The 23,641-nt window shown below is 35.4% G+C and overlaps 2 protein-coding genes across 10 annotated transcripts; both read right to left on the bottom strand.

Moving 5' to 3' along the window:
• LOC142613302 (uncharacterized) lies at positions 1–23,641 on the bottom strand. Of its 9 annotated transcripts, XR_012840266.1 has the most exons (3): positions 22,948–23,641; positions 15,441–15,562; positions 14,969–15,336 (listed from the first exon to the last, which is right to left on the bottom strand). XR_012840266.1 is itself a non-coding variant. In XM_075785599.1 (2 exons), exons 1-2 carry the CDS (start codon positions 23,549–23,551, stop codon positions 342–344), a joined length of 654 nt encoding a protein of 217 aa, XP_075641714.1. In that variant the 5' UTR covers positions 23,552–23,641; the 3' UTR covers positions 1–341. The 9 variants fall into 9 exon arrangements, 8 of the variants coding, with proteins under 8 accessions (XP_075641714.1, XP_075641715.1, XP_075641712.1 ...); XM_075785599.1 differs by lacking the exons at positions 14,969–15,336; positions 15,441–15,562 and adding an exon at positions 1–391; XM_075785600.1 differs by lacking the exons at positions 14,969–15,336; positions 15,441–15,562 and adding an exon at positions 439–947.
• Positions 7,295–12,216, bottom strand: LOC142613261 (calcium-transporting ATPase 12, plasma membrane-type). The gene has a single exon (XM_075785515.1). It carries the CDS (start codon positions 11,644–11,646, stop codon positions 8,266–8,268), a length of 3,381 nt encoding a protein of 1,126 aa, XP_075641630.1. The 5' UTR covers positions 11,647–12,216; the 3' UTR covers positions 7,295–8,265.

The raw sequence follows: 23,641 nt of genomic DNA on the forward strand, positions 1-23,641 counted from the left end.
ATAAAATAATGACTAAATATCTTCCATCATAGCCAACTAAAAAAATGTCTTGTCAACTCTTTCCAACTAAAATATTTTAGAGAGAGTACCCAAAATACATGAGGGTTTTTTTTTTTAACAACATTCAAAATCTCAAACTAACAAATTGTTTCAAAGTGGATCTTTTCTACTCTTTTTTCTTTGGCAAGGCTCAGTTGCATAACTTATTGATACCAAATATTGACGTGTTGTTGTGCAATAAGAGAATTCATCACTTTTCTCCTTCCTTAGTCATAATTTCAACTGCATCGTCCATATATTTTGCACCAACACCAGTAGCTCTATCCCTCCCACACAAGATCTCAATGTCCTCCAATTGTAGCAAGATTGACAACTGCTTTCATCAAAATGCCTTTCAAAAGAGAAAATGTGAGTCATTGCTTTATGTCAGCATGAAGGTACTAGAGATTTTCTGTAAAATGTGTGATGGACAGTAATCAATAGCCATGTAGTGTTTACTAAATGCCAACCCTTACCAAGCTTATCTAGCCCTCACATATACTTCCTTTAACCTATACAAACTCATATAGACATTTTCATGCAGTACTTCAACCAAACAAAAATTTTCCTTTGACAAACAAAACAAATTAGTTAGCAGGAGTTTCAACAAGACCAAACATATCACATTAGACATGTCGTAGTGAAGCTTAGTGACAGAGTCTCCATGGCCAAGCTCCTGAGCAACTCCATACGCAATATAAGTCTTGGGACCCATACCTGTTTTTTTGGGCAATTAGAGAGCAATGTTTAAAATACCATTGTGTGGATGTGTATATTCCTTAAACGGCAAGCAAGAGATAAACTCATCACCATGACGTGATAAGTGTTCAAATAAAGTAGATGGATGTCAATCTTTCAGCTTCAGTATCAAGGGCCATGAACGACAATCAAACCAACCCTCTGTATACCTAGTAAAAAATTGGTGGATGTTGATATTAGTCTGCGGTTCATCACAATAATTAGTATCACAAAGCAAAATTATCAAGGACTATTTGCATATTATTTTATTATGTCTGAGTAGATAGGTGGAAAGTAAAAACACTTTAAACAAGAAGGGAAGAGTAAAAGGAAAAACAATGATAATAACTCCAAGAAAGAAAATTGGTCTTAACAATCACTAGCGTGAATGAAGAACCACCAGAAAGTGGTGGTCCTCCAATTTTTCATAGGGCTTTTTTATTATATATTAATTTAAGAGTGAAAGGCAAGGGATAAGAAGACAGTTATCTCCCCTTGAAATCAATTGGAAGGAGTAATTGCAATTGCTAATTCTCAAACGAGGTGTATTTAAAGCACTTATATTTTGTAAATGATCCGGAACACCAACAAACAAGTTGCAAGATAGCATCTCCCTTTTTCCCTTACTTGGATTGAGTAAGATAACCATACTAAAACTCTATTCCTATTTCTTCCAGATTGAAAAACTATTATTAGTGGTCATCAAAGGTTGGGAATTGAATTACTATGTTCAGAACTAAAAAGAACCTTCATAATAATAAAATAAATTGAAATTCCTAGAAAGAAAACCTTTTTTTTTCAAGAATTTTCAAATAGTCTCACTAAAAACTAATAAATCACAATAGATCAAACACAAACTTCAAGCTTCAGAAATATTTTCTGAACTTGAATCTAATCATATTTTTCATCCAATTTTATAATTTTTTGAAAAAAAATTAATTTGAAATATAAATCATTTTCATTATCTTTAAAAGTTAAAAACAAAAAATAGTAAGACCCAGATGAAATATTCTTGACTTGGAGACCAAAAACATCCCAAAGATTAGATAGGAACCAATTTAAAATGAAAACAAAAGATGGGGTTCACTATCTCTTTCAAGGTCTATATTACTTGAATGAAATTTAAAAATGCTATACCAAACAATGACCACAAAGTTTTTATTTTTTAACAAAATAGAAACAGAGCATGCTAATTGTAAGTATACATGCTTAGTCATTCTCTCAAACACCTAACATGCACGCCCACTAAAATAGTGCAACTTAAATAACACAAAGTTATAAACTTTATAGTGTGTATGAATAAATAACACAGTTTGATAAAAAATAAAATAAAAAAGTAATACATACAAGTTGGACTAAAAGAAACACAAATTAAATGGAAGATATTTGACCCAAAAAAAGCACCTATTAAATTTCAGATTTTATTTTCAATAGTTTACAAACCCATCAGGGGTTTGCAAAAATAAGAAAGAAGAACAACCAAAGTGATATCGACCTCTTTATGCACCCAAACCAAATTAGAAAAAACCACTTCTGCTCATCAGGAACTACCTTAACCAAATCTAAGCATAGAATTTAACATTATAAAACAACAATAGAAATTACTTATGAAATCACAAATGATATTTGATATTTATAAATCATAGTAATAAAAGTAACATGTTATATGGTGCTTCAATAAAGTAAGAGTGAATTTAAAGTGAGTGAAAAGCACTGAGGTAAAAATAAAAAAGAAGATGTGAACAAAATGAGATCCCTCTATGTGAAAGGTTCAAAGGATTTCTCCAAGAACCAAGAAGCAGAAGATGAAAAATTAACAATTAGAGGAATATAAACCATATCGTGCCACTTAGCAAACAATAGATCAGGGAAGAGTAAAAATCAAACCTAGAAATTAAATTGAAATGATTAAGTAAAAGAAAAAGTATCTAATCATTCTTCAAGACTCGACGAAGGTCGTCTAGGTGTAGGATTTGATCTTTCTAGGGTTTTCTAGTGACTTCAATCAATAAATAGGAAAATGATTAAAAATCAAAATCACGATTTGAATACCAAACATAGAACTCAAGAAGGTAGAGCCATGAAGGTTAGAGAGAGGCGGCTAGAGGAAAAAACCCGTTAATTAGAGATCTCTCTCAAGCACTTGCCAAAAGAACCTGTATGTTTTGTTTTTTGGGTTTTATAGAAAACCTAGATGACTGATAGCATGTATCTTACTAAAGTTAAATAAACGGACCGGATTAAAACAAGTGAAACTATAACTAAGATTTAAATGGGTAACGTATCCCCTAAAAAATATGGAATACCGTAGAATGACCCATACACACGCTATACTTCAAGTTTGGTGATACTATCTTTTATTTAATGAAGATGTCAAAATGTTTATCATTTTATTTTTTTTAAAGGATATTATATAACTTATAAATCTATATACGTTTTTCATAAAAATTTAGACTGATAAAGATTTTTTTTTAAGAGAAGAAACGTGAAATGTCTAAGAAACATTTTTTTTTCAGAAGAACCGTCTAAGAAACTTAAAGCTAAAAAATAAAAATAAAAGGTGGTCTTAAGAAACATCCATTGATGCCTATATAAGGCGAATTTAATTGAATATTTTCCCTAAAAAAAAGTTAAAAGAAAATTCACATAGAGAAAGTTATCAGAAAATTCAAGCAAAAAAGAAAGTTCTCAGAAAAGAAAAAACTAAAAATGGCGGGCCCCTTGTCAAGGAATCCCAACTGCTCTCGCTTCGAATGCCACCCAAAACTCTCTCTCATGCTGAGGCCTCCTTACTTTGCTTTGAGTCCGATGCATTGCAGTTGCAGAAGAACAACAAGTTTTTTATCTTGGTGAGTTTTCCTTCTCAGCTATCCTTTCACTTTTCGTGTATTCTTGTTTTTGTTTTTGTTTTTTCTTCTTTTAGTATGGTTATAAACTGGGTATTTGTAAACTTTTCACTCACTTTTCCATGTATATTAATTGAAAGCTATGGTGAAACCGATGAAAAATGGTCTTATCTTTAATGGGTTTCTTTGTTTGCAAAAGAAAGAGCAGCCCCAATTGAAAAGGGGATTGCTTTTGCTTTGATTTGCATATGCTCACTGTTTACAGATTGTGGTGATTACTGGGTTTTTTTAGAATCTTGTTGACAAAAATATGGTATGGAATGGAAAAAGAATCTTCTTTCTGCATAGAAAGTGAAGATGGGAAACCCTTTTGCTTCCAATTCTATTTCCAAAGATGTTATCTTGGGTTTTGTATTGTTGATTGGATTCTTATGAATAATTAGTCCGGATAAGTGTCGATTGTGAAAAATCAATAAATATTGAAAAGGCAAACTAAGGAAGTTTGTCCTTTCAACTTGGATGATTAATACAGTTCTTTTATATATTTTGGTTTTTAGCTTTGTTTAGGAGTAGTTTCGAGCTGTTGCTGGGTTTTCTTTACATGCTACTGAAGGAATTTCTTTTTTGGCTAAATCTCACAAGTTTTTATGATTCATAATTAGATTATAGGCAATTGCCCATGTGTGATTTTGCAAAATTGGATTTGGATTGGAATTTCAGTATTTAAAGCTCTGGCTTCTTCTTTGAAATTACTATCGTGAAAATTCAAATCAAATCCAAATTCATTGGCATGTAAAAACCAAATATGATCTTGGAACTACAGATTCCCTTTCCATGCATCTAAATAAAGTCTTTTGATTGTTCTTAATGGCATTTGCCTGCATTTGTATGGATTTATCCTTTACAATGAAAACATGGTTGCAGGTAAACAGGAGCTACAGGGGAAAATACTTATTGCTCATATTGATATTTGGCTAATGTGAGTCCTTCCACTTTCTATAAAACCTATTTCATGAATGCTAATATGCTTTAGGAGTGATTGCAAACAACAAGAATTTCATATGTTCATGAAGTTTCCAATTATGCTTGGTTTGCATTGTCCATGATCTTTCTTTGTCTCCCTGTCAAAGATAATTGCTAGTTTGTACACAAATTGGGTCAATTTTTTTCTATTAGTAAGTTGCACTTGCATCTAGTGGGTCTTGAACCCATGACTTCACCCTCCACCTTGCTCTTACAACGGAAAGAGGTAACATTTGATTTAGAACTCATTAATCATTTTTGCCTCTATCGTATTGAAAATTTTGTTTTGCCTGGTTGACTATTCCTCTTAATGTTGCTGGGAGATTGAACCATCATCTGAGCCCCTCCCAATCAATGATCATGCTCAATCTAACTTCTGTTTTGTAGATTTGAGTTATTTTTTCAAATTTGAAGAAAAATTCTAAGGGTTCAAATGGTTTTATAAGTCCATTTGATGGAATTTTTCATGTCCTTGATTTGTTGGGGTCATAAGGTTAACAATGTGTTTGGAGAAAGTTTACACATGTAACCAAGAAAATATTTACTCATAAGAAGAAGAAAATGCAAAATTTTCTAGGGTTAATCTACCTTTTTGATATATGGGAAAATTGAAAAATTACAGTTCATGGGCAGGGTTCATATTGTTGATAAGATCCATTTTAGAAGAAGAAATTGTAACTACACGTGCATAGCAACCTTATGAAACTGAATCCAACACTGGATTTGAGTCTGAAAACAGTAGTGTTTTGACAAGAAATTCCATTTTCTTTCCAAGTTTTCCCCCATATGAGAGCTGAACATCTAAAACCAGAACAATGCTAAGGAGCATAAAATATGCTTGCTTATGAGCCCAGTGATGGATCCTACATAATGATTAACCAAGAGAATAATACGCCACTTAACAGCTTTATACAATTTGGTCAGCTACACAAATCCTTTAATTGTCAATTTCATCTTTATCAGTGGTTCATTAAACATCACGTGTTAATTTATCTATAATCCTAGAGCCTTTTCAAGTGGTAATAAGTTATTCAAACATATATTCTGTCACCAAGATTTATGCTGGTCGTCAACCTAGGGGCATGGGCCAGTTGTATAAAAAGATTAGGAAATCAAGCATATATGTGGGCTAGTAGCTTTCTTCAAGTGGCTCAGGAGTGATGGTATCACAGTTTCTTTAATTTTTTTAAATATATCTTGGTAATGAAAAAACTGAGTAATATAATTAATATTAAATATAAAGTGCATGAGAGCCATTATATATATGCCCACTAACCTTGCTAGGATGGTATAAGTTACACCTATAGACCTATAGTATAAAAGTACAAGGCAGTGTGGTTCTCAATAGTATGGGCCTACTTGATATATTCCAACAGTCAACTTGAACTTGAGATGGGTTTAGAGATTCTGAGTTTGGATATATAATTGCGAAAGCAGCCTAGTGGAAGTGATTTAGTAAATTGTTGGTGAGCTGATCAAGAGAAGCAATTGAGTGAATCTGTAGTGTCCAAGGGATATGATGATAGACAAAATGATAGGTCATTGTTGTTGTACAATAAAACTCCACAAGGGAGTGACAAGGAGAAAATTCTGCTAAGATATTAGGGAGCTATAATAGTGGCACAAAGACTCTCTCAATAAACTTGAAGCTTAGATACACTCAAAGATCTTTCTTACACAACAAATACTAGAGAAACACTATTTTGTGCCATGACAAAGCACTCTTTCGCACAAAACAAACATGACAAGTGGATTGATTTATGTCGTGACTTTCGCTCACACTTCTTAGAACAATGAGAGGTTGAATATAATATGGACTACTTTTGCAAGTTGAATTTAATCGTAATTTGACTGACTTGATGGTAACTCAAGCCACACCCGTTGGCAATTCTCAATATGTTTAGTTTGGTTTGAAAGATATCATTATGGACTATCTAAATAGCCCTTTGGTTGTCACGGTGCAACAACCGCAACCAAAGAAGCTCATAACGAGCGTCATGCAGGGCACAATATGTTATGAACCTAAATAAGGTAAATGGGATATTTGGGTGGCTAATTCAAGCTAGCCAGGCCTCCTTGAGAAAGAGAGAGAAAAGAGAGATTCAAGAGACTAAAATGTGCTTAACATTTCATGATGCCTGATTACAATGAATGGAAGCCTTTTATACTAAGGCCTAGACGAGTACAAAGGCCAAGATTGGCCTAACAACCTCTCTAACTAACTGGCCATTTGGCACTAACTAACTAACAGACTTCTAATTACATACATGCTTAATTGTTTTAACACACATGACTAATTGATTGAGCACATGCTCACATTAGAAGGCTAAGGTTGAAAATTAAGTAAGGCCATATGCCCAGTCAGCATTAGCATAAGAACAAAGTAGAAGAGATGATTGTGAAGAGAAGTATAAACTGTGTTAGAATTTGGGGCTAGCAGAAGCACATTCATATGAACAAGAAAATAAATCATCCATACAAGACAACAATATATAACATGGTTTGGCCAACTCTAAGCCTACGTACATGGGCAATTAAGTAAGGCCATATGCCCAGTCAGCATTAGCATAAGAACAAAGTAGAAGAGATGATTGTGAAGAGAAGTATAAACTGTGTTAGGATTTGGGGCTAGCAGAAGCACATTCATATGAACAAGAAAGTAAATCATCCATACAAGACAACAATATATAATATGGTTTGGCCAACTCTAAGCCTACGTACATGGGCAATGCCAACCAAAATCCATTATCAACAATATGGAATGCAACCACTCTCAATCAAACCTCATATACTCACATAAAAAACACTCACAAACGTCACAAACTCACAATTTCGAAGCCCCAATACACCTAGTAACTCTCAAACAAAAATAGACAAACACTCAAACTACTCTCCAAAGAAACTCACTCCATGTTCTTTTAGGTGTCTTCTCCTCTCTCCCTTTGGGAGGAGGACCTTTGGGCAAAAGCCACCAAACCCTTTACAACAAAAACAAAGACAATATAACATGAGTATGTACACTTGTCCGTTGGTGGAGGCAATTTGGCGAGCTTGGTCGGCAGAGAGGTGGTCAGGAGGCGCATGTGGCGAGTGGTCGAGGTTATAAAGCGCATAGTGGACTGGGTACCGGAAGGAGTGGTGGATGGGGCGACGGCGCTTGTGCCAGACGGTGCCTTCGTAGAGAGAGACAGATTCTGATGAGTTAGACGAGGAGCGTGAAGACCAATATTATTGATGGATAAATCATGCTGACTATTTCTTCAATATGGAATACTTTTGTCTTCCACACCAAGGAAAAACCTTTCCTTCCACACCAAGGAAACCCAATAATGAAACCAAACCCAAATGGAAATTTGAGACAATTTCTAGCACTATGGGTTATGGTGCCCTAAATGTCGTGAAGAATGCGAAGGACTGTTTCGATGTGAGTGATGAATGTGAAGTATTGTTGTGATGTGAGTGGAGAATGTGAGGACTACGGCAATGTGAGTGAAACGAGGAGCTGTCATGAACTTACTGCAAAGTGAGCTTGGGCTTGACGAGTAAGATTTATAAAATAACAATTTTTGATAGAGCCACTTAAAAGGAGCAACTTTTCCCATGTTTTACTCAAGGCTACTCAAGGCCTTAACGTTCTCCTACAACCAATTCCAAACCTAGAGGAAGATGCTTGCATTTGATTGATCAACCCCATAGTCCTCCTAAATACCACTTTTGGTCTTTTGAGGTAATTAAGGAATGGTTTATCTGAGACAGGTATAAACTTTACAATCCAACCAATTGGCCATGATACAGCCGCAATCGCAATGCAAATGCCCCACTGTAACCCATTCAATTTCTCTGTACTTGCAAACTTCTTTAGAAATTCTACCATCACAATTTGAAGAATAATCGTTATCCCCACAATTCCAAGAAAAAGTTGGTTCTTGTGAATTCCTTTGAAAACATTCTTCTTCTCCATGCTTCTTGAATTGAACTCATTAAAAACTTGGCAGAGAACAAAAGTGTTGAAAATAATTGTATTGTTTACCTCTTTTGTAGTATTGAAGATAGACTCACCCTTGAACTGTAAAGTCAAGAGGACTGATATCTGGAATAAGGCTTGAGCTAAGAGGTTCCTCCACATAATATTTGTTATTAGAGGCTCTGTCCGACCCACAGGCAACTTGTGCATTAGTTCATCAGTAGGACGCTCTGTAGCAAGGGCCAGAGCTCCCAGTGTATCCATGATGAGATTTACCCATAACAACTGGACTGTTGTTAGGGGAACCTCTCCAGCAGAAACTGCTGCAATAAAGTTGATTACAAGAGCTGCAACATTCACAGTTAATTGAAATTGGATAAATTTCTGGATATTATTATAAACACATCGTCCCCATCTTAAAACTGTGGCCACTGAGGTGAAATTATCATCCAAGATTACAATATCTGAGCTCTCCTTAGCCACTTCAGTTCCTTCAATGCCCATGGAGAGTCCTATGTCAGCTTCTTTTAAAGCAGGCGCATCATTTGTGCCATCTCCAGTGACTGCAACCACATGGCCTTTCTTTTTCAAGCATTGTACCATTAGAAGCTTGTCGAATGGGGATGACCTTGCCATGACACGGATCTTCTCAACTTTCTCCATTCTTTCTTCATCCGTGTAGTTTCGAAACTCCACGCCTTCTACCACTTCACCATTTAATTGATGATTATGCTTTAGTATACCGCATTCTGTAGCTATAGCTTTTGCTGTGAAAACATTGTCTCCAGTGATCATTTTGATCTCCACTCCAGCGACTCTGCAAGCTTCCACAGCTTCATTGACACCTGGTCGGCATGGATCCTTGAGACCAACTATCCCTAGCAAGGTTAAGCCATTTTCTTTTAGTCTTTGGCTCGTCCTCTTGTCATCATGGCATCCCATTTCTTTTTCTGATATTTGCTTATAAGCGAAAGCAATGCATCGAAGGCTACTAGCTGCCATGCCCTCGATTATTTTCTCAAACTTATTTCTAGCTTCATCTAGGGACTTTGTATTCCCACTACTTTCATAGAAACTTGAACACATTGCTAGGATTAACTCCGCAGCACCTTTCCAGTGCACATGGATGGTGTTATCAACCTTATTCTTTATTGCAACCCCACTTCTTTTCTTCGTGGAGTTGAAGGTTTCAACATGGAGAACTGTATAATCTTGCTTTAACTTTTCCACGTCCATACCCAATCCCAAAACAGCCCAAGATAGAATTGCTTTTTCGGTTGGACTACCAAATATTTCTGGTTCAGATCTAGATACAGGTTTGTAGATGGTACCAGTCGTGTTTAAACCAACTCCTTGGTGGAATAGCGTAATAACGTTTGGTGCAATTACAATCGAAGAATCTTCTTCAATGGATTCTTCGCCAAGCCAAAACTTGGTCACTTTCATCTGATTCATTGTCAAGGTGCCGGTTTTATCGGTGCAGATAATTGTTGCTGATCCCATTGTTTCACATGCTGAAAGTTTCCTAACCATTGCCTGATCAACCATCATTCTCTTCATGGAGTAAGCAAGTGTGAGCGTGACAGCCAATGGCAGACCTTCAGGGATTGCCACCACCACGATAGTGACTGCAGTAGCAACAATGCGCACGACTCCATTGAATACATTATCTAAATTTGTTTTGCTACCAAGGTACTCTGTCCTCCCATTTTTATCTTTTGTGTTGCCCGTAAAATAACGAATAAACATGACTACAAGGACTAGTAAAGCAACTGTAAGGCCTACCTTTCCAATAGAAGTGCTTAATGTATCAAGTCTTGCTTGTAATGGTGTCCTTTCATTGGTGTCATGAGATATTGAGCTCATCATATTACCCCATGCAGTGTTCATCCCCACAGACGTAGTGAGCATTCGACCATGCCCATCTGCCACCTTTGAACCAGAGAGCAAGAACGGATTCTCAGTAGAATCTACTTCCACATGATCACTCTCTCCTGTCATGCTTGACTCATCTATCATCAATGAGTGGCCATCGATGAACAATCCGTCAGCTGGTACTTGATCACCTGTATTTAAAAATGCGACATCTCCAACAACAATGTTAAAAATGGAGATTTCTTGGCGGCGTGTGTCTCGAAGAACATCTACTTTGATGTTGTTGGTTAGTTTTGATAACTTGTGGAACTGTCTCTCCTGTCTGAAGTTACTGAAGGCAGAGACTACGATAACTAGAAATACTGCTGCAAAGATACTTCCTCCTTCGTACCAGCCTTCTTGCACCCCATGTTGTTTGATGCCAAAACCAAGAGAAAGGGCAGCACAAACCAACAGGATAAGGATGATGGCGTCTTTGAAAGCATCCACCACATGAAATAGGAGCCCTTTTGGAGGTGGCTTGTGGTACGTGTTTGCACCAAACATTGCACGCCGCTGGCTGACTTCTTGATCATGGCCATGAATCCCATTCTCTAGACTTGTCTTGAGAGCAGTGGCGACACCTCCCACACTGCCAAAACTGCGAAGAGCTATTATGTCTCTCTCTTTCACCATTTCTGTGAGAGTAGTTTGATCAATGTTGGGGACAAAGGAACATGGAATAGCTATTATGTCCTTTTCCTTCACAATTTCTGTGAGAATAGTTTGAGCCTTCAAGATGCTAGAATTATTCTTGTTTCTTTTAGGCCCGATCTCTTTGGTAAGGATGATCATGAAACGGATAGAAGAGATTGCTAAATAAGCAATGCGCCACCGCTTATGGGCTCTGGTGATGGCAGTAGCTAAGCAAGGCACGTGTTCAATTTTAACATGGTTGGAGCTGCATGGTTCAATATCAAGAGTGGTGTATAAGTGAGCCTTCAAGATGCTAGAATTATCCTTGTTTCTTTTACGCCCGATCTCTTTGGTAAGGATGATCATGAAACGGATAGAAGAGATTGCTAAATAAGCAATGCGCCACCGCTTATGGGCTCTGGTGATGGCAGTAGCTATGGTAAGCAATGGGTCACAACCATTGTGCACATCGTGGCTTCCTGTCATGGTTTTTGTCTTTTTGTAAAAAGGTAAAGGAATGGGTGTTTTTTTTTGGGTAATTCAATAGCTGGGGAAGAGGCAAAAGTGCTAATTCAGTGCTAGGAAGTTCAAATTGAACTGGAGAAAGCATATGAAATTAGACCAGAGCTGGAAACAGTACGGAAAGAATTTCATTCTATATCACAACCTAATTGTGTTTTATAGGCTGCTGAGCTGCTGAGGCACGAAGTTACTAGGTAGCTTCCCAGGGAACCTTGTCCACCACTCTCTAGCCTTTTCTTCTTCCATCTAGTCAATGAAGTACTGAAGTCTGCCGATTTTAGGCTATTTAGCAATGCGAAAAAAAAGAATACTTTCATTTACTTTGGTCGCATGGCAACGAGATTGCAGGCTTGTCTTGAAAGTTGAAGTCGGTGCTAAATCATTTCCGTTAATGATGCATACAAAATTTGACAACATTTTTTACAACAATTGAGTTGACAAGCTTTTTATGATTCTCATCTGAATTTATTATTGACATCATTTTTTTACTTATGGCTAACAATTTATTGCATTAGAAAGTCTCAAATTTTCTCTTTTTTTTTTCATTATCGACATCATGTGGAGACTCTTCTTTTTAACTTTTCTATTTTTTTCCTTTTGGTGGTCAGAATCGATGGCTTATTAACTAATAAAATCTTGCGATTGAATAATAAATTTGAGTTCGAATATATATATATTATAAGTAAAATTTGAGTAATCATATTAATGCTTAACTTTTTTTTTTTTTTTTTGAGAAGATTATAGAATAAAAGTTGTACAAATTATAAAGTCTATTGTATCTATGTTTAAAATAAAAATGAATAATGGTTTTATTATAATAAGAGAGTATTATTGCTGAAAGCGGCAAAGGAAAGGAAATGGGTTGATCTAAAAAAAAAAAAAAAAAGAACCTGAAATGTGGGGAACCCTAGCTGTCTCTGCTGACTTTTTTAGTTTTGGTCCTTTTAGGCAATGGCACGGTATCAAAAACAAAAGTACCAACACGGCCGCGTACGGATCCTTTTCATAATGCACACTTACGAAACCAACGAAGTAGCCATATTTGACACTATAATTTCATATCGTCGGCTAACTAGACAAAGTTGCCATATTTGACATTGTAATTTCACACCGTCGACTAAGTCTAACTAGCATAATTTTAAGGGAAATATTAATAAATATCGTGCGGTGGATCTTATTTAATAAAAAAAATTAGATAAACAAAAGAAAAATGCATAAAAGTAGCATCATAGTTTAGTTTCACAACTTATGAAGCTGGAAAAAATGACAAAAAAAAACTGTAAAAAAGACAAAATTAGCAAAAAAAAAAAAAGTCAAAAAAGTTGTTATCAAGCACCTTTTAATATCAAATAAAATTCTACTGTTTCAATAAAAAAAAAATCAAATAAAGTTACTATTAAATCAAGACACTAATAAGTTTTTAGACTTCAAATTTTTTATTCAATTATTAAAAAATTTATCAATTGAGTTAACTGAACTTACTTATACAAAAAAAAACTGTAAAAAAGACAAAATTACCAAAAAAAAGTAAAAAAAGTTGTTATCAAGCACCGTTTAAATTATCTACTGGTGCTTGGGTCGAATGTGATTTTTACATTGACAAGCAGCCTTTTTTCTTATTCTTTTTTCTTTATTTTTTTTATGAACGAAAAGCAGCCTTTAAGGTGCACGTATGGGCAAAAATTTTATCGGTCGATAGGCGGACAAATTAGAAAAGGGGTTGTAACTCATTTTTGTTTTGTATTTTATTCTTAACTGTAAAGGCAGTTTCGGCCCATTTGGTATGTTTAAATAACACAAACAAACAGGAAAAAGTTATAAATTTTGCTCTCGTTTATCCCTCTAGCTGCCTTGGCTACAACGGCAGACCTTAAATATACTCCTTTTACGTGTGCATATTTTTTGTCGCAACCCAGGCTCTTGTTCTAACTCTTTCTTCTCAGCTAATTAAAATATTATAATATAATAAGACTAAAGTGACTTAATTTTCTTTCTCTAAGAAAGGGGAAAATAAAATACTTAATTCTATCATATCTCAACCAAAAAATTTAAGAAATTCATATTTTTCTTTTACACTAAACTTACAATCACACAATATTCTTAATACACTTCTTTACTTCACTCACTATGCACTTATATTATGATTTATATCCCCTTAAATATCTGTCATTGAGAATAATCTCTGCGATTGAGAATAATAAGGCAAAAAATTTTGTTTTAGGCTTGTTTTTTTTCCTTTTTGTTTTTTCATTCTAACAACCTGTAACATGGATAATTGGTGCCGACTTAGGGTCTATTTGAATACCGTTTATTTTGCTTAAAGTGAAAATTTATTAGTAAAAGTATTGTAGATAAAGGTAAAAGTGAGTTGAAATGGTACAATGAAATCCATGAATAGTACCAAAAAAAGTAGTAAAATTCATGAATAGTAGCAAAAATAAATTGAATAGTAAAATAATTTTAATTTTTCATTCTTAGTCCTTAGTTCTACAATTTAACTTGTACAAGTAAATAAAGATAAGGACCTATATGTAACTTTTATCACATCTTTGAATGATAGATTTTGACGAAATCCTCAGTTCTACTATTTAACTTGACTTATGTCAAATATTTGAATGATGGATCTTGGATATGATTTAAAGTAAATCTAGGGTCTAGATTATACCGACATTAAATACTATTAACTACATAATTTTAGGAAAATTATTAGGTACTCTCGGAGTACTATAAATGCGTACTCTTCCTCTCACATGATAATTAGTGAGACCCACAATTTATGTGAGGAAGAAGTATGCATTTATAATATTCCGGAAGTACACAATAATTTCCCACAATTTTAATCACAATCAAATTTTAGATGAGTTAACACCATCTAAATCTTAGATTTATTTCACTTTCAATCATTCTTTAAATTGAAATAGAGAGAATCCAAATCCATGGATTTCAATATGCTTGTGTGTGGTTGGGCAGTCAAACGGCCCTAATTTATGAGCAGGTTTCACATTTTGCAGAGGACATTCCCCCCACCAAAGATTTAAAATCCTAAAAAAATAAATAAATAAAAAAGGGAACCTTCATATTTGAGCCGGACCATCCTAGTTGATGCAAACGATTTTACTACATTAAAAATTAAATGCGCGTTTTAGGTGAAAGTTATGATATTAAATAATACAACTTGATCTATTAATTCCAGCATATTTAGTAATAATTAATGACTGAAAATAAAATATAATACGAATGATAAGAAAAACATTTTAAAAAAAAAGCACATTGCGTACAAGGTACAAGCTAAAGGTACTTTCCACGCAAGATTCACATTCAAGATATGCAAGCAAAAAAGTTGTTTACTTTACTTTTTGGCCTTATGACTCATATATGGTGAAAGTGGGTAGCCAAATACAAAGTAAAGTTTGATTGTGCTATCCTATGAGTGTGAAAAATGTGAAACACTGGCCTTTCCCTTTCGTTCTTCTCAAAGTTTCTTTCTTCCTTTCCCATTTTCTTGCCAGTATTTAATTGCGATCGCTAACCAGTCCTTTCTTCCATCTCATTCATTGCCCCATGCTGTAACATTGTCAGGGACTGAATTTCCAAAACAACTACATCGTAATTTACAAAGTCACATGGATGCGTCTTTTTAACTTATGCATCATTCTGGCCCAAAATGTCAAAACCCGTGAACCACAAGTTAGAAATAGTTCGTTGTCGACTGAACAAACAACATTATAATGTGCCCACCAGGCAAGCAAGAAAAATACCAAGTAATTTCATTTCATGTGAACATTGACCCCGTCCAACACGTCTAAAGCTAAAGTCCACATTATAGTAACACGATCAATAGCTCGTGAGTAGAGTAGCCATCACTGCAACTTCCTTGCACCTTCCATGGAAATTAATGTAGCTTTTTTTTAGCGGAGCTAATTCAAAATAGTGTCATGTCGACACATGAGATGGCGTGCAATTCATGTTGGAATTGTTTTTTTTTGTTTTTGGAATTAGTAATGATTGATTGACTGACCGACTGACTACAGTAATGACACCGATAATTGAGTTGGTGGTGCCTAGTGGTGAGGAATGAGGATCACGATGGACACAGGTTGACAAGCCAATCATGCATTTATTGCCGTTGGAATGAATTGTTCCTCGAAACCCCCCAGAAACTTCATGGTATTGGTTGCATAACCCAGAGAAATAGATAGATTAGACGATGCTTTTGCGTGCATCCAATCTCATAAGAATACAAAGTAAAAAAAATTAAATTAGTGGTAAAACTTATTCTGAATTTAATTAGTGGACCTCACTATGAATATGAGAAAAATGAGCATAACGAATTATGCTCTTAAAATACTTAAAAATTATTCTTAACCTACAAATTATTCTTAACCTACTAATCCAACCAACCCAAGTCAGTCTAACCCCCCAGAAACTTCATGGTATTGGTTGCATAACCCAGAGAAATAGATAGATTAAACAATGCTTTTGCGTGCATCCAATCTCATAAGAATACAAAGTACAAAGAATTAAATTAGTGGTGAAACTTAACACGAATTTAATTAGTGGACCTCACTACAAATAAGAATATGAGAAAAATGAGCACAATTATTTGTGCTCTTAGAATACTTAAAAATTATTCTTAACCTACTAATCCAACCAACCCAAGTCAGTCTAACACCTCAGGTTGGTTTTTCATTGGTCCATGGGTTGGTCCGGTTTTTTTTAATTTTTTTTAATTTTTTATACATAAATAGTTGAGAGTAAGAGAATTCGGGCACTAAATGTTTTCATTAAAAAACTAGAAAGTGTCAATTTTTAAGTGACGATAATTTTTGGTAAAGATGTTAGTTTGATGTAAATGGGTTTTTTAAAATATTGATAATATAGCTAAGCAAATCTTTAAACATTTGTATCATACAAATAAATTCGTTAAGGCAACAAATTGGATGGTTAATTATTTTTTAGTTAGAAATAATTATATAATTTTAATAAAGCTCATTAGCTCATTATTAAACATTTGAATTTTCAAAGGAAATGTAATAGATTACTTCTTGGTAAAGTTTTAATTGTAATTATCATTCAAGACGTTTTTCCTTTCTCAAATCACTCCTCCAACAAACAATGGAACATGATGTTTATTTTCCATCTGCTCATTTCTCTATCATTCTCATCAAACAATCACAATATAATTTCATAATATTTTTCTCCTACTACTTTTCTATCCTACTTACCTCTTCCATCCACCTAATTTTCTATCCATCCTATCAAGTCTACTTTCCTATCCTACTGACCTCATCCATCCACCCACTGGTATACGTAACATTACTCATACATGTAGAACTCACATGGTCACATGTGTGGAATAGCTATGCAACAATTCCTTGTGGAATCTGTGCAACACTTCCTTTACGTACACTTCTTGCGTAGAATTGGGAGCCATCACATCCATTTTGTATATTGTCATATTTCTTAGGTTTATTTTTCTTTATGAAGCACGTTGAACAAGCGTGAAAGCTTAACCCAAAAGACGAAAACGCAAGCTATTCTGCAAATCTGCCCCCACACCGTGAAAACTTAACCCAAAAGACGAAGACGCAAACTATTCTGCAAATCTGCCCCCACACCGTGAAAACTTATGGCCTATTTGGATGTTTAAAAAAGGAGGGAGAGTAGAGTAGAGGGAATGGGAGTAATTCAATTACCTTGTTTTGGAGTTTTTTAAGGAAGGAGGAGGAGGGGTTTGGAGGGGTTTGAAGGGATTTCAATTACCTCCAACCCCTTCATTTTTAATTCCCCCAAATTGGAGAGATTTGGAGGGAGAGTAGAGCACATAAAATTCTTGATAAAGTAAATTACCTAATTTACCTTTATTATATTTATAAAATTACAATGTTAAAAACAAGGGAAATGGCTAATTACTCCATTCCCCCTTACTAATTATAAAAACATCCAAACAAGGTGGAGGGTAATCATTCTCCTCTACTCTCCTCCCCACTACTCCCCTCCCCTCTACTCCCCTCTACTCTCCTCCCTCTCTAAACTTCCAAACAGGCCATTAAACCCAAAAGACAAGACGCAAGCTATTCTGCAAATCTGCCCCCACACCGCAAAACATAGACTGACCCATTAACTCTTGGAGTACGTATTTGTGACAACGCAAGCTATTCTGCAAATGTGCCCCCACACCGTGAAAACTTAACCCAAAAGACGAAGACGCAAGCTATTCTGCAACTCTGCCCCCACACCGCAAAACATATTGACTGACCCGTTAAATCTTGGAGTACATATTTGTGACTAGCTACACTTACAGGATTGAAAACGCTAAACAACATGACAAACGCATTAAGGCGAATCAGAAATTGACCAACCTAGGTGAGAATCTGAACTTAAAAATATCAATTGGTAATTGGTATCAATTACATGTTGATTCTTGCAACATGAAAAGCACAAGTTATGTAAGTCTTAACCAATCATAAGTGTACGCAGTGTTTTATAATCACATCAATTGGTTCAATTGAGAAACTAATATGATTAGTAAACCCACGAAGCGGACAGTAGACACCCCAAAATCCATGAACACGTTGGGGACGATTCTGATTGCGTGTCCTCAATGTGTCAAGAGAGAAAAAAATATATGTTTTTCATCATAAAGTTTTCTTTGATTTAGATATCTTCTTAAAGATTTTAATAGTTGTTTATTATAAAAACTAAAAATAAATATAAGTGTCTAAAATAAATAAAATATATCTAGAGGTACATATTAATTAATAAATTGTCATAATCCTAATTTTTCAGGGATTGTCATGTCTAGTGTTGTGTAGTGTCCATGTCTGTGTATGGTGTTATGTCATGTCTGTGTCCATGCTTCATAGCTTAAAATCGTTTTGGATTAAAGCAAACTAAATTGAGCTGAATCAACCAGCTCATCGACTCAATCAACTAAACTGACAAGTAAATATATGAAGTATGCATTTGTATATTTCGTCAAATACTGAATCATATAACTGTATAATTCAAGTGCACAAAGAGTGCCACAATTAATCATAAAAACACCCAATTCAGGAGGTACAGCCATACAGGAATCCAACATGTCTTCACCTAACTCTAACCACCTAACGTTTCAGCTATTCGCTTATTCCTAGATTGAATATTATGCAAGCTTTATTCATTTCCAACTACTATATCATCACCACCAAAAAAAAAAAAGAGAGTTAAGTTGCAAACAATATTTTTCACAACTTGCTTTGTTGGCATGAATCTATTACTAATACCATTTTAGTATCTATCATTGACAACTTTTCGTCCCAACAACTGTGCAAAACATTTGTATATGTGGACTTATTGTCTCTCAAAAGATAATATGATAGTCCACAAAACTGATAAGGCTGAGAATTTAATAGAACAAAAGATGACTATTTCAAGAAAAGTACATACATTATAAATTGAATACGTAATTACGAAGAAATTATTGGAGGTAATGACCACATAAGCCGAGGCCACTCTTTCTTTCTTTCACTATCAAATTGCACATACAGTTGAATTCCATTTGGGCCTCAAATATTGGGTCTCATTTAAGTTCAGTAAAAGCCAGAGAAGTCAAAATGGGCTCACTGAGGTTCAGCCTAACAGAATCCAGTGCACAACCTAAATTGTGATTGTGGGTTCAAGCCTTTACTAATATCCACATGTTTTATAGGGCAGATAAACAAAAAAGCCCAACATATCACCTGCTCCAACTAACTTATGAAAATAAACTAAATTTTAATTCCTAGTGTCCTATTTGTCTCAGCCTTTTTTCTTTTTTCTTTTTCGAAAACCCCAAAACTACTTTTTAAAATAAATTAAATTTTATCTTTTTGTCTCACATTTAGCAAATAAGCCAGCCACCAGAATTTACAGGAATCAAATGGAAAATCATGCTTTCAACACTAATAATGCCACTTGGCCATCACAAATATGTCTGCTCTTTCCAACAAAACCAGTAATGCTTTCAAGAAAACCAAATCTGTATTGCTAGGCCAATACTCTGAGTTTCCCAGTCAGAATACCACAGCAGACTTTTAAATAAACACCTTTTTCAAGAGAGTCCATATCATTGCCCAAACATTTCAAGCCCTAAGAGCCTAATGCTAAAGGGTTCAAACTGTGCTTACCAAGAGAGGGGAGGGGAGTGTTTCAGACCCATAACCCATTACCCATGTTATGTTTTGCATAGAATTGGATTTGGATGTACAAATGCATCCTCGACAAGAAAAATGGATATGTAACAAGTCCATCAATGTCCACCCCAAGAACCCCTCACTACCAAAAAAGATTATTAAGGGCTAAGGAGGAAGAAAACTAAAAACAGAGTCACCATCTAAAGTGAAGCGTTCAAAAGCATGAACATGGTCAATGATGTCCATTCATAAAGCCAAAGATCTCAGCAAATAAGACAATGATCTCTGCTGTCCATTCATAAAGCCACATTGATCCAACATAAGTTTTATTTGATAAATAGATGATCTAACATAAAATTATCTCTCTAACTAAAAGAATATATACATAATTTCACACAAACCAAGACATATCATATATGCATGTATAGTTACAGAAAAGCACAATATACTATAAATCATCTTTACATACTTCAAAAAGAGCAATCAAGGAAAGCCATTTTCAAGTTCTTTCCTTTTCCTTTTGTACATTCTAACAACCAAACAAAAGTCTAAAAGGGAAAAGGTGAGAAAGAGAGAAAGAGAGAGAGAGAAATCAATAAAAAGTGGTTCATGGTAGCTCTATAGTAGTGCTGATGATGATGGTGGTTAAGAGTTTGGAAGCATTAGTGGTAGTGATATAGTTGTGAAGGCAGCACCTGACTGTTGTCCACTATAGCTATTTGCCAATGAGCTCTAGCTCAACTGCGACCTCCTCCCCTTATAGGTGCTACGTGGAGGCTTAGGTCGTAGGTTCAAGTCCCACTAGATGCGTGTGTAACTTAACAAAAAAAAAAAAACTATTTAAGCTGGCAGTGTTTAAGAAGATAGTGGAGATAAGAGTGCTGCTGGTCTCAATGACAACACGCAGTAAAAGTGATAACCATGTAAAGAACATGCACACTCACACTTAATAGTGATTGTTAAAGGTGGCCAAACCATGCTCGTGTTGGTAGTAAGGGCAACAAAAAGAGGACAACCATGATTGTGACAATGGTGGTGGGAGAGGCATTGCTGATGGCATTAGGCTTGCAATTGAAGCACCAATGCTTTTCATTGGGATTTCATTTTCTTGACGAAAGAATAATGAAGCTTACTAATAAGCAGTTAATTGTAGGGGGGGAAACAGTATATTTCAGATTCAAATTTTAGGGATGATGGATCTCATTTGGTCACCATGGTTGCCTTGCTCATGTTCCCAATTAAGTAGTGTTAAATTGTTCTATAATTGTAATATATATCTATATCATACTTTACAGGCAGCAACTATAATTTAACCTAATCATCTGTATCCGTTTGTCATTCTCATAAGATATACAGACTATATTAAGGAACTCAAAACTGATAAAACAAATCATCTGCATCTTTTTGCCAGAAGCTTTTTCTTTTAAATTTTTAATTATTGCTTTTATTCATCTTTTTAGACTGACATGCTTGCTACACATTCTCAAAATCCATGCATGCTACATGAATTCTAAACTTGCAAATTACTGTGCCCAAGCTCAGCTTCTTTCTTATACTACAACGGTTTTAAATACTAAAAAGCCTATCTATGGTAAACACAAATATGGGAAGCAAAAACAAAAACAAAAAACAACATACCTTTGAAATACCAAGGGACTGAATGTTATTCTAAGGTTTTGACAGTGTTTTGATCATATCAAAGAATGGCTAAAGATTTCTAAAATTCCAAAGGGCTAAATGTTAGTACTATTTAAATTTTGGGTCTTGAAATCCTTAGTGGATATGGCCTTACGCTTTTGAACTATTCAAACAAGATATTTAGATTTAGTCACTCAAATCCAAATTCACAAGCCTAAATCCTGCTATCCAAACAAATCATTATTCCTTTTCTTTCCCTTTAAAAAAAAAAAAAAAGTTATGTAACTTTTCTTTCCATTCAATTTATTATAATGTACTTATTCTATTTTAGTCCATTCTTCATTTTGATAATTCGATTAAAAAAAAAGTTAAGTGACTTTTCTTTCCATTCAATTTGTTTATAAAGTACTTATTCAGTTATTCTTTTCTTTTTTTTATAGGTAATCAGAAAACTATTATTAATGAGAAAATAAGGAAAAGTACAAGTTGTTCATGATAATGAACAACAAGAAAAAATAGAACAAACAGCACAACAAAAAGAGTAATCAGGAAACTAAGTTAAGGGAAAGCATAAACTCAGAGAGAGAAGAACAATTAGTAAAACCCCAACAACGAGACCACTCCAAAAGACTACATTGGCATAAAACCTTTAACTCATCCAACGTCTTCTCATTATCCTCAAAGGAACGACAATTTCGTTTCAACCACACAATCCACATTAAGCACCCTAGAACCAAATTCCAAATGTCCGAATTATATTCCCCAAGCGACTGATGCCAACAAGATAACAAACCCGCCACTGAACCTGGCATAACCTAATGAATACCAAAAGCCTGAGGAATAAAAGTCCATAGGAAATGAGTAACAAGACAATGAGGAAGAAGGTGGTCTACCGACTCCCCATCCTAAGCATTAGATTATCCAAAGTGCTATTCTCGTCCATTCTTCATTTTGATAATTCGATAATCACAATGAGGATGGGAGATTTAAACCCTGGACGTCTCTATTGGAAACACCAATAGGTGGTAGTTGAGCTAGAAGTCTCTTGACCTATTTTAGTCGGTTCGATTCTTTTATGATGGATACATGATCAAATAACTTTTTTCTTTTTATCGGTAGGCTCCACAGCTCTAGCTCTTGAACTTCCAATCTCACCTTCCACCTTACTCTTACAAGCAAGACCCTAGCTCATTCGAAAAAGATATATTTAGCATATCAAGTAACTTCAAACTAATAAAACTAATCATCTGTACCTTATTGTTTTTCTTTTAACCTTTTGAACTTATTTGCTTACATGACTAAAATTAATCACTCTATCATGAAAAGATCCAACAATACTTAAACCAATTTTCAGCAAATCAACAAAGTGCTCATCCAAATGCACATTCTCAAAATCCATACTACGTGAATTCTAACAAACACTAAGCCAAGCAAATATAAGAAGAAGCAAATAATAAAATTTAACCAAACATACCTTTGAAGCGATCAGATCCAAAATCGGTGTTAGAGCCAAGCAATTCGCTAGCCTTATAACAATTCGTTTCGCCGAATTCACGATCTCCCAAATCCAGACCAATCAAATTAATCCACGTACACCTCTCCGGCACCGATGCCCAACCAATCAACCTCCTGGCAACCTTTGGATTCACGCGCGTTGCAATCCACGCGTCCCGAAACGGCGTCGCGCACTTCTCCGCAGCAAACGCGACGCACTTCTCTTTCGCCGTAACAAAGCAAGCTTCCATCTCGCGCGCCTCGCACTGCTCTCGCGCTTTCAAGTCGGTTTGTTTCGGACCAATGAGGGATCGCCACCAGGGAGGTTTACATTTGTTGGAGGCGGTGAGCGCGCAGCCGATTCTAGCTCCGGTGACGCACTGGTCGAGGATTTGGGACTCGGAGGATTTGAGAGCGGAGAACCAGGTTTGGAGGTCTCGGAATGCGAGTACATATGGGCCTGATGATGGACTGGGCCGGCGGATGGGCCCACGGAGCAAGGGAATGGGACGGTCGAAGTTGATAACGGTTGTGGCGGCTGAATATTCGTCTAGATTTTGCGGTTGTGGTTTTGGAGATTCCATTTTTATTTTTGAGTTGCTTCAAGGCTAAGCTAAAGCTTACGAGAGTGCTTTCGTTGAGATTGCGTGACGCGTTGTTACGATTCACTGAGA

This window comes from Castanea sativa, chromosome 10 (genome assembly GCF_040712315.1).
Source record: "Castanea sativa cultivar Marrone di Chiusa Pesio chromosome 10, ASM4071231v1".
NCBI classification, from domain to species: Eukaryota; Viridiplantae; Streptophyta; class Magnoliopsida; order Fagales; family Fagaceae; genus Castanea; species Castanea sativa.

Bases quoted from the DNA above. Each gene is read 5' to 3' on its own strand.
- LOC142613261 (XM_075785515.1), bottom strand. From the start codon at position 11,646: ATGACAGGAAGCCACGATGTGCACAATGGTTGTGACCCATTGCTTACC.
- LOC142613302 (XM_075785596.1), bottom strand. From the start codon at position 23,551: ATGGAATCTCCAAAACCACAACCGCAAAATCTAGACGAATATTCAGCC. The intron at 15,843-22,947 runs GTATGTTTGGTT...AATACCATGAAG, and splicing joins TGGATCTGATCGCTTCAAAG to TTTCTGGGGGGTTTCGAGGA.